This window comes from Giraffa tippelskirchi, chromosome 1 (assembly GCF_054371585.1).
Source record: "Giraffa tippelskirchi isolate mGirTip1 chromosome 1, T2T-mGirTip1v1.2.pri, whole genome shotgun sequence".
NCBI lineage: Eukaryota > Metazoa > Chordata > Mammalia > Artiodactyla > Giraffidae > Giraffa > Giraffa tippelskirchi.
The window spans coordinates 146,508,306-146,520,463 of NC_137275.1; the positions used below are offsets into that span (position 1 = coordinate 146,508,306).

The window sequence follows — 12,158 nt, forward strand, 5'->3', positions numbered from 1 at the left end:
AGAAGACTCTTGAAAGTCCCTTGGACTGCAAAGAGATCCAACCAGTCCATCCTAAAGGTGATCAGTCCTGGGTGTTCATTGGAAGGACTGATGTTGAAGCTGAAACTCCAATACTTTGGCCACCTGATGCAAAGAGCTGACTCATTGGAAAAGACCCTGATGCTGGGAAAGATTGAGGGCAGGAGGAGAAGGGGACAACAGAGGATGAGATGGCTGGATGGAATCACTGACTCAATGGACATGGGTTTGGGTAGACTCCGGCAGTTGGTGATGGACAGGGAGGCCAGGCGTGCTGTGGTTCATGGGGTCACAAAGAGTCGGACATGACTGAATGACTGAACTGAACCCTCCTTTGTAAGTACTTGTGCATATGTGCTAAGTCACTTCAGTCGTGTCCGACTCTTTGTGACCCTATGGACTGCAGCCTACCAGACTCCTCTGTCCATGGCATTTCCAGGCAAGAATACCAGAGTCGGTTGCCATGCCCTCCTCCAGGGGATCATCCTGACCCAGGGACCGAGCTCATGTCTTATGTCTCCTGCATTGGCAGGTGGGTTCTTTACCACTAGCATCACCTGGGAAGCCCTCCATAAGTACTTGTGTGTGTGCATGCTAAGTCACTTCAGTTGTGTGCAACTCTTTGTGACCCCGTGGACTGTAGCCTGCCAGGCTCCTACATCCATGGGGTTCTCCTGACAAGAATACTGGAGTGGGTTGCCATGCCCTCCTCAGGGGATCTTTCCGACCCAGCAATCAAACCCATGTCTCTTACATCTCCTGCATTGGCAGGTGGGTTCTTTACCACTAGCGCCTTCTTTATTTTTATCTATTTATTTATTTTTGGCCACACTGCGTGGAGTGTGGGATCTCAGTTCCGTGATCAGGGATCAAACCCACAACCCCTGCAGTGGAAGCACTGATTCTTAACCACTGGGCGGCCAGGGAAGTCCCATGTACTCGCTCTCCCCTAGAGGAGATCTGTTTAAGGTCAATGTATTCAGCAAAAACTTGGAAGGAAGAGCAGGGCTCAGTCAGGAAGGACAGTCATTTGCTGTGACCTCACATTATGAAGGAGTGAAAACAGAAGGTGGTTAGTGTGACAGCTGAGGGTCCAAGGAGAGCGAGGTAAAGGAATTCACCAGGTATGTCACATTAGGTACCCTATATAGATGAGCAGAAGCTAAGAAAAAGCTTGTGGAGTGGGGTGTTGACCCACGCTGAGTGTGACAGTTCCCTCTGCCCCAACACTCAGTCACCGCCAGACACGCACAGTGGTAAATATCCAGGCATCTGGCTGTGTCTACCAGCTATGGTAATGATGGGATCTCATGAGGAAGGAAAAAAGTGAATAAAATTTCTAAGACAAATGACACTAAAAATGACAAAGCAACTCTGAAAACAAATATGGGGCCCATGTGTACAAGACCCAAAACCTAGAATCAAAATATAAAATGGTCTTAATTATTTCCTGCAGGATTTTTTTCAGTGGCACTAAGATCCCCAGGACAAATGAAAACTGAAAATGTGAGGAAGCACACGTTACCAAAGTTGCAGTCATCTCCAAGCTCTCTTCCAAACTTGAGCATGGCCTCTGCCAGCAGTGCCTCTGCCTGGGGGTAACCCGGCCCTTTCTCCTGGCCGCGGATTTTTGACATGGTGTTGATCATGCTGAGTTTGGCTCTGGAAGCTGCAGGCAAAGAAATAAGAGACTTTCCAAGTAGGCAGTGTGATCTAGGAAAAACGGCTGGGTAGAGAATCAGGCCTTGAGCAGACTCTAAACCAGTTCAGCTACTGAAAATTGTACCTTCCCCAATGTCTTCATCTATAATATGTGCAGGTTGGTCCACAGATAAAACACAAGCATGCCCTTTTCATCACTAAACTCTCCCTTTCTTTCAGAATCTCGTGAGGAACTTAACAGGAAAGGCAAAGCTCTCCAGGCGAAGGTCCCATCTGTGTGTCCTCCTGCCCATCTTCCCATGTCCTCTCCTCCCTGCTGCGGCCATGCAGTTCTTCCATGGACCTGGGAAAGCACTTAAAAACCATGAGATTATGTGACCTCTAAGTTCTAGGATTCTACTTTTATATTTCAATTCTAGGAGCCTATGGACTGAAGTAGGAAATTCATTGTTCATTCTTGCAATGTGGGCCTTCTGCCATGTTTCACTTAGACCATGTATAAAATAGAACTATTTGCAAAATTACTTCTTAACTAAGATTCTGACAGTAAACAGACTCATGAAGAACAGAAATATTATGTTCATTAAAAATACTTAATTACTTCACTTGAACATAACTGCTTCAGAAAATGAGTTTTATGCCACAAAGACAGCATTTCAATTTCTTTTTTGTTTTTATTTTTATAGGAGAAGATGCCTAGAAGGCAAATCCAGTTTTCATGGAAGAAACAGCTTTATTAGGACACTGTTAGACCCAATGATTTACTTGATGCTATGGTTTCTCGGGTTCATTATCAGAGTTGGGACTGTATATTAATGTAGGATTCCGTCTGCATGGCAACCCCTAACAGAATCCCAGGTAATGCAAACACTTCCAGTATTTAGTGGCTAACATTTCATCTTGAACATTAGGTTCAAATAGGGTTTTATTTAAACTTTGGGCTTCAAAGGTTGAATCTGGAGACAAGGAGAATTATTATGAGAGGATCCCCTTCTGAGCCTGTCCCAGGGATATTATAATAAACAAGACACCTATGGTCTCTACCTTAACAAAGCTTACAAGGTAGTATCTATATTAAAAGCAATTAGAGTGAAGCGTATATAGTAAGTGTCATGCAGGGAGATTATAACAAGTCACAAAAATAGAGCAACACCTTAGTTTGTATGGGTGGGCCCTGCAAAGAAGGTTTTGGGAGAGAAGCATCTTTAAACTTTGAGACACATAATGATTAGCAGTTAGTCCTGCTAATAGCAATATGCAAAGCCTGGTGGTACCTGGAAAAATATAAGAATATAAAATTCACATTTTCTTTACTCCTCAGAGAAAAGTGTATCACACATAGTTTTAAAAATTGAAAATGTCATATGAAGACACATTTGGGGGGGGGGAAATATCATTAGAGTTTGTTTTCAAAGATTTTTCTACAATAAGCCATATTTGAAATCCAGGAAAGACAGAGTCCCTGCCAATGTACTCATAGTATAGTGAGGCATCAGATAGGTAACAGTGGCAACAAATATGATAAATGCACTACACACAAGGTTATCAGGTTATCAGGTTATTCAGAGAAGGAATAATAGCGGCACAAATAAAACTGAACTAAGCAGGCGTTAGACAGTAAGAGGGAGCAAATGAATAGAAGGAAGGAAGATAAATGAAGATCAAGCAGAGTAATGAAACCACACATGGTGGTTAATCCTTTCAAATCCTGTTTTGACCATTTTACACTCTAAAGATTTATTCCTTTTAGGAAAGCTGGTTACTGATTTGTGCTTATATCTTGGTTCTGCTGAGAGCTGTCTTCTGGTAAGTAATTACCTGAAGTAATAGTTAAATATACTGTGGCTGATTTCCAGATTCATCATTTTGAATGTTGTTCAATTGTGAAGAACTTATTCTTCCTCTAAGTACTTAAGAACATCTTAAATATGTTCTACATTTTCATGCGAAGGGAGAAGGAAACCATGTTCTATTAGTTTATCTATTTCTTCAAATTAAAATATTTACCTAGTGATTCATATATTTGGAGAAATGGACTTTTAAATTTATTCACAACTATTAAGTATTTTTAACACTGTTGGATTAGTAAGCTTCTGTGTTCTTGAAAAACATCATCAGATCTCTTTTTTTTTTTTTGGCTTCACAAATTTGTGTGTCATCCTTGCATAGGGGCCATGCTAATCTTTTCTGTGTTGTTCCAATTTTAGTACATATGCTACCAAAGTGAGCACTAAATTAACCATTTTCAAGTGTTAACATAAGTGTTTTTAAATGATTTTTAAAAGCAGTACTTTAAGAAACAGGGAGGAAGCCTGGAAATTACAAATTGAAGACACTAGAATTCCTATAATCTCAGTCTAGACAGCATCACCAAGTTGGATGCGCTCCTAGGCACCTTTCTCTTGTTTTCTAGAGGGACCTAACTCCTTTTCTTCATATTATCTTTATGTTTGCCATACCTTTAGTTTTTCTTTCAAATCGTTACCATCTCTGTAACTAGGTCCCCATCTTTACTCTCCCACCTTCACTATTCTAGTTCAAGTTGCCCCCACTAAGTTTATTGCAGAAACAGCTTCCTAATAGCAACTTCTCCCCTGGCCCATGAGAGCAGGATACTGGTATGTTGCTCTGCATATCTCCTAGACAGGATTAGCATAAAGCTGTACACGCAGTAGATGTGTAACCCTGACTGCTGAAGGAAAGAATAAATGCATAAACAGACTATCTTGGAAATTCATAGATGATCATGGCAGTGGTTTTCATAAGCAGATGCTGCTCACCACAAATAGAGAAAGCCTGTGCACAGAAATGAAGACCCAGCATAGCCAAAAAGAACTAAATAAAATTATTTTTAAAAGCTTTAAAAAACTGTTTTATATTTTAATAATATGAGCATATATTACTTCCATTATGAAGAACTATTTAACATATTTCCCACTTCCTTTTCCAGCAGGAGACCTAATTTAGTCGTGGAACTGGATAAACAATAGTCACAGTATCTTCATACTCAGGGCACTGCTCTAACCTCATGAGTCTTTCCACTAAAAAGTTCTACTGAAAACTATATTCAGTGGTGCAAAGAGAATTGGCTAGGAAGAGAGAAGTTCATGAGGATTAACAGGTGAAATGCCATCAAGAAAAAAACCATCAGAGGCAAGGTCTCAGTGAGTCCACATGTAGGTGATTTCTGGAAGGAAAGGCATAGGGTAAACTGAAACAGCAGGAAGTGACATCAGGGTGATCAGAAAAGGCTGATGCATCCCCTACAGGGCTTCCATTGCTTTGCCTTCTGCTAAGAAAGGGGGTGGGTAGGGCAGTTTCTTTTTTGTCCTCAAAAATCCAGATTATCTTTTCAGGAAGAGAAACAGGGGCAGCCAAAGCTCGATTAAATCAGCTCCTGACTCTAAAGCATCATCTGCAGCATCCCTTGACGCAATTTTTAATTCTGGGCACAGCCGAAGGGAAGTCAAAGCTCTGCTGAGAGTAAAACAGAAGCTCTCGTCACGCTGCCAGATGGACTTATTCTCCTCTGACCTAAAAGTGGTGTCCCTGTGAGTCACTGTTCGGTCTTTCCTAAGTAACTAGCATGGTAACTAACTGGAATGTGGAAAACCCAGAACTTCTGCTAAATCTAAATTTAAAAAAATTCATTTATTAATTCAAATGAACAGAAAAACAAACCATTAGATCTTGTCTTTCATGAAAAGTAGCATAGTACATTAAAATACACATTAGTTTTGGCTCATTCAAACAAAGGAAAAAATCCAGGCTTCAAATCTTGCTAGATATGTATCCCTGAACATCAATTCTTTCTGAAAGCAGTTATCAGGATTCAGTGATAAACAGCCAAAAGAGTAACTAGTACACGTACACACACACACACACACACACACACACACACACACACCATAGGCACTGGAGACAGGCAAAGGCACCCCTTTCTATCTTCCATGTTCTCTTTCTAGGTGTGTGTGTGTGTGTGTGTGTGGAGTGTCCCACCACCAACCTGGTTGTAGGGGAAACTATACTTCCTAGAGCCCCTTCCCTGCATGTTTCCAAGCTGGAGCTGCTCCAGCATGAGGCTGTACAAGATCTGGGAGGCAAAAGTGAAGCAGCAGCCATACACTCGAGCCTAGGATGAACCCAGCTTCCAGTGTGTCCTTGAGGTCATGCTCTGTGCCTAGCTCTTCTTCTCGAATGTTGATTCTGGTGACCAAGAGTGCCCCCAGGCCCACCACAAGACTGTGCTGCAAACTCACAGAGGGGGTGGCCTTAAAGAGCCAAGCAGCTTCCACAGCCTTCCTTCCATGCCAGCGGCCCTTTGCAGTGCTGCTTCCAGAGCTGGGCCTGCCCACCCTCCAGATCCCCAGAAGTTTGTTTACCTGGGTCAGGGCTGGTCGGTGAACTTTCTCTGATCCTTAACCCCACTTTTTTGACCTTTTACTTACCCAGCGCTTTCTACAACTATATAAGCTCTAGTTCCTTTAATAAATCTCTTAGCCCATAGTATCTACTATGGCTTTGCTTCCTTTACTGAACTCTGACCAATGCAGTGGCTGATGTTCTAATATCTAAACTAACAAAAATTTATGATCTGTCCTTGATACAGCCCTGAAAATAAGTCAATAAAAATGACCATAAATATTTCAATTCTGCAACTCTGTTTTCAGGACAGACATAAAAGAAAACAACTGTAGGTGGGAGTTAGCTGCTAATAGTGGGAAGAACACCAGAAAGGACAGCCAGTTTAACAAGGTGGGATTAAGACATAGACTTTGGAGTCAGATTGTCTGAGTCCAAATCCTGGCTATATTCTTGCTGGATGATTTGGGCCTCAGTTTCCTCATCGGTAAAACAGTACTTCCCTCTTATTGGGTTAGGATGATGTAAGGATTAGATGATATAATGTATTTCACAGTGTTGGTACATGATAAACATTCACTAAATGTTGCCTATTTTTATGAATATCAGACACACCAGTAAGTTCCCTGTGGGATTTTGTGTGAGTTACTTTGCTTCTCTGAGTCTTAGGTTCTTCAATGATGAAAAGGTGAAAAAAAGGAGACAGTTGGATAATTACTAAAACTTTTCCAAGTTCCCTACATAAGGTGATTCTTCTTAGATGGAAGAATTCTCCAAGAAAGCCTTCAGCCACAGGAAACTTCAGCAGTTTTCTTAAGTTGCTAGGACTGTCCCTCTTCTTGGAATGACCTTTCCTCACTATTTGCTCAACACAATACCAAGCACACCTTTTCTACAGTCTTGCCCAACTACCCTTTACCTCTACTGCCTCCGAGTAAACGTGACCCTTCCCTCATTTCATATCTCCACCATGCCCTGTACATACACTGATAGCTCACATGATACTTTATTTCTCTCTCTTCTGCATGTCTGTTTGCTGCTACAAGCTGAGAAACTACATCTTACTGAATTCTAGCATAGGGCCAAACATATAGCAGGTGCTTACTTATTAACTGTGGGCTGAATGACGTTATTTAAAAATTCTGACTTTTTATATCATTTTCTGTATACATCATTTTTTCTAATCCTTAGAAAAGACTTCCCTGTTCAAAAGCACAACAGTCTCCTATTGTGCTCTGAACAGAGTGAAAGGCACTGATAAGATCTAACTACACAGAAACTCAGATGTGAAAGGATGATTTGGGAGAGCAGGTCATGCTTATGACAATCTGGCTGATGTATCCCTTACATACAACCAGATTTTAAGATTTCTGAGGCTGCTAGGTCTTTTCATGTCTCCTGACTCCATTCTTTCAAGTGCAGAAGGGTGGGACCTCATTTCCTATTCCCTCTTATTATTAAAACCGGGTCTCAGGAAGTAAGTCATCTCTCAACTACACCATGAAATGCTGCTTTATAGGAAAATGTTAAGAAGCTGATCACACAATCTCCCGAAATCAAGACAGAGGCTCTCATTTTTTCCAACAAAAGAGGGCTCCTATGCTAAATTATAAGCCCTAAGGGGATAAAAAAGAGCAATAAAAATCAATACATAGGGGAACTGGAAACAGTTATGTATCCCCCCATTACAGAAAAATTATGAATTTGTACTCCCTGAGTGAAGTGAAAATGAAACTCGCTCAGTCGTGTCTGACTCTTTGCGACCCCATGGAAGTCTCCAGGCCAGAATACTGGAGTGGGTAGCCTTTCTCTTTTCCAGGGGATCTTCCCGACCCAGGAATCAAACCAGGGTCTCCTGCAATGCAGGCAGATTCTTTACCAACTGAGCTATCAGGGAAGCCTTGATTGAAGAGGTATTTCCTAAATATCAGCTTTCTAAAGATTTTTTTCACTAATTAAATGAACAAAACATTTATTGTCTGAACAGGACTATGACAGAGAGACTCTAAGAGAAATAAGGTCCAGTCTCTGTCCTCCATGAGCTTATTGTCTAGTTGGAGAGTGAGTGCACGCTCTGCTCACTGTGATCTGAGGCAGATTCAGGGCACACTGTGAGTCAAGTTATAACATATTCACACCACAGAATAGAGCAATGAACTCTGCTAGAAGACTAAGGCTGGGAAGACTTGGGAAACAGCTGACACTCCAGCTGGGTTTCTGGAGGAGTGAGCTGTAAACGCAGTGGAATGGGAACAGACGCTCTAGGCATCTGGAGAGTGTGAGCAAAGGCATATGGAAATACTTGGCACATCTGGAAACTCCAAAGTGTCTGTGGCTGAGGTGCAAGGTCAAAGAGAACAAGGTGAGTAGGAACCAGGTAGTAAAGGGCCCTGAGTTGCAAGCTAAGGAGCTGAGATTCTCCTATCGAAGGTTGCTGACCGAGAGTTATTTAACATCTAGACATTCAAAAGGGCTTTAATTCAACTTAAATGAAATTTAGATTTTGGGGAAAAGATTCCCATCATCATTGTAGGAAAAGTGGGATGTAGGAAGGGGTCTTCCCCAAATGGGAAGCCACTGGAAGCAGGGAGACCCATGAGAACACTGTAATTTAACAGATGAGTCCTTAGGAAACAGAAGGGAGAAGAGAAATGAACTTTAGAGCCCTGTGGTGGGTAGCGCTAACAGGACCAGGTGACTGATTGAGTGTGAAGAGGAAGAAGAGCGGCATTTAGGCTGGTGTTAGGGCAAAGGATGGCTGCTCATTAGAACTGCCTGAGGAGGTTTTTAAACTATTGATTCCTTCAAAGGTGGTACTGGGTCAACTAGATTCCATAAGAAAAAACCGTGACTCAACTCCACCTCACACTATACGTAAAATTAATTCTAAGTGTATTGCAGATCTAATTATGGACACCAACACAGTGTAACCTTTAGAAAATGATAGAGGAAAACACATTCCTGACGTGTAGAGTAACACAAAGATGTCTTAAAACAGGGCTCAAAAACACTCTGTCATAAAGAAAAGTATTTCTAAATCGGTCTATGTTAAAATTGAGTACTTCTATTCAAAAGAAATCACCAGAAAGAATTAAAAGGCAATCAAAAAAAGTGAGTTAAGATACTCACAATACACATATTCAAAATAGGACCTGTATCCAAAACATTAAAAGGAAAAAAACTCCTATAAATCATTAAGAAAAAGATAATCTAGGTTTTTAAATGGGCAAGAAGTTTGAACAGACATTTCACAAAAAAAGATATTCAAATATCTAATAAGCATCTGAAAGGGGTAATAATATTAATATAATATAATAATAACTTCATTATTCTGGCAATGCAAATAAAACCACATTGAAACATACCCACAGAAATGGTTAAAGCAGAAAAAAAGGAAGAACTAAAAAAATATCAAGTGTTCAGAGGATGTAGAACAACTGGAACTCTCAAGTTTTGCTGGTGGGAGTAAGAAAACAACTTAGCAGTATCTATCTGCAAAAGCTGAAAAGACACCCTATGCCCCGGCAATTCTATTTATAGGCATATATCTATCAGAAATGTGTATAAGGGACATGTACAAAAATGGGCCAGAAAATAGGAACACCCAAATGTGTATCAGTGAGAAAACAGATAAATAAATTGTGCTCTATTCTCACAATGGAACAGCTATGAGAATGAAAGAACTACACCTATATACAGCAAAGACAAATATAAAGTTGAGCCAAAGGAGCCAGATCTGCAGAGTACATGCTCCATGATTCCATTTAAGCAACGCTCTAAAACTGAAAGAACTGTATGGCATTAGAAGTCAGGGCAGCTCGCGTCTAGACGGGCACTCTTGGGAGGCCAGCAGTTTGGAGTTTCTTAGACTAGGTACCTTTACATGACAGTATCAGTTTGCAATAATTCACTGAGCCATACACTTAGGATCTGAGCACTATACTTTCTTATATTGTAGATCAATAAAAAGCTCAGGGGAAAAAAAAACCTTGATGTCTGTGTCCTACTCCCAGATGTCTGAGTAATTGGTCTAACCATCCATAGTTTTTAAAATCCCTTAGGTGATTCTAACATACACCAAGTTTGAGAATACACTGCATTCCAATCTCTAGACTGAATACCTGGTTAGGGGATGATAAAAATTTGACACAATTTTGGGGAGACTTGGGGGAGGATGTATAGAGGTGTTTCAATTATGGCAAATACAAAGTCTAACAGAATATCCACAAGATTGGACTAAACATACAACTAAACTCATGGGTCTTAAGCCCAAAGGATGGTAGATTATTTGAAATTCCTGGAATCTTTTCTTTTTTCTTTCCCAGTTTTACTGAGATATAATTGGCCTATAACACTGAATAGGTTCAAGGTATACAATATAATGATTTGATATATGCATAAATCATGAAATGATCACTACAGGAATATGTATCCTCACACAGTTACAAATTTTTTCTTCTTACGAGAACTTTAAGGACACTCTACTTTCTTCAGTCAGTTTCAGTTCAGTTCAGTTCAGTCACTCAGTCGTGTCCGACTCTCTGCGACCCCATGAATTGCAGCACGCCAGGCCTCCCTGTCCATCACCAACTCCCGGAGTCTACCCAAACCCACGTTCATCGAGTCGGTGATGCCACCCAACCATCTCATCCTCTGTCGTCCCCTTCTCCTCCCGCCCCCAATCCTACCCAGCATCAGGGTCTTTTCCAATGAGTCAACCCTTCGCATGAGGTGGCCAAAGTATTGGAGCTTCAGCTTCAACATCAGACCCTCCAATGAACACCCAGGATTGATCTCTTTTAGGATGGATTGATTGGATCTCCTTGCAGTCCAAGGGACTCTCAAGAGTCTTCTCCAACACCACAGTTCAAAAGCATCAATTCTGCGGCGCTCAGCTTTCTTCACCGTCCAACTCTCACATCCATGCATGACCACTGGAAAAACCATAGCCTTGACTAGACGGACTTTTGTTGGCAAAGTAATGTCTCTGCTTTTAAACATGCTATCTAGGTTGGCCATAACCTTCCTTCCAAGGAGTAAGCGTCTTTTAATTTCATGGCCGCAGTCACCATCAGCAGTGATTCTGGAGCCCAAAAAAGTAAAGTCTGACACTGTTTCCACTGTTTCCCCATCTATTTCCCATGAAGTGATGGGACCAGATGCCATGATCTTAGTTTTCTGAACGTTGAGCTTTAAGCCAACTTTTTCACTCTCCTCCTTCACCTTCATCAAAGAGGCTCTACTTTCTTAGCAATATGGTATTGAAATACAGAATTCAAATCATGTGGTACTGTTAACTATGGTTATCAAGCTATACATTACATCCTTAGAACTTACTTAGAACCAAAATTTTGTACCTTGGCCAGGTTAAATCCCTGGGTTGGGAAGATCCCCTGGAGAAGGGAATAGCAACCCACTCCAGTATTCTTGACTAGAGAATCCCATGGATAGAGGAGCCTGGCAGGCTACTGTCCATGGGGTTGCAAAAGAGTCGGACACGACTGAGTGACTAACACTTTTTCCCCATTCCCCACCTCTGACAACAATCTGATCTCTGTTTCTATGGGTCTGGTTTCTTTAGATGTCACATATAAGTAAGATCATACAATTTTTTCTGGTATGTATACATACATTCATAACATGGAATATTATTCAGTCATAATAAAGAAGGAAACACCTGAAATCTTGAAGGCTAGGCCATTAGATAAAAGAGAGAAGGGGAAGAAAATTCCCCCCAAATCAAGGTTAAACAAAATTCTACAAGTTTTCTTTTTCATCCAGCTTTATATTTGGTAGGTGAGAATACCAAATATATTTGGTAGGTAGCTTTAATTAGAGTCACCATCAACCAGGAGCTTTATCTGAACAATTTAAACTTAATCTTCACAAGCATCACCAGCCTGAGGGTCTCACTGCATCATTCCCATTGTGGAGAGAGGACTGGGCTGCACCCACAAGGTGAGGATGTAGAGACTCAGGGAGACAGGAAAATCTGCCCAAGTTCTCCTATGTTACCATGAGGCAAAGACAGAATTTAGACTCCTTTGAGGAGCCAGAAATAACCCCCAACTGCTTTCTAAACTGCTGAGAGGACCATCACTGAAGCAAATGCATGA

The 12,158-nt window shown here is 41.1% G+C and overlaps 1 protein-coding gene and 1 non-coding gene across 6 annotated transcripts in view; both read right to left on the minus strand.

The window, feature by feature from the left end:
• SH3GL2 (SH3 domain containing GRB2 like 2, endophilin A1) overlaps window positions 1-12,158 on the minus strand; it is a 392,098-nt gene that overhangs the window by 121,548 nt on the left and 258,392 nt on the right. For all 5 annotated transcript variants that reach the window (XR_014056489.1, XR_014056490.1, XM_081499191.1 and 2 more), the window contains exon 4: window positions 1,544-1,687. Coding sequence is in view for 3 of the 5 variants with exons in the window: in XM_081499191.1 (XP_081355317.1) it covers window positions 1,544-1,687 (144 nt within the window). In the remaining 2 variants the exon portion in view is untranslated. The remainder of the gene's footprint in view (window positions 1-1,543; window positions 1,688-12,158) is intronic.
• On the minus strand, window positions 3,805-3,911 carry LOC145521670 (U6 spliceosomal RNA). The gene has a single exon (XR_014065576.1). It is a non-coding gene; the product is annotated as a U6 spliceosomal RNA (small nuclear RNA).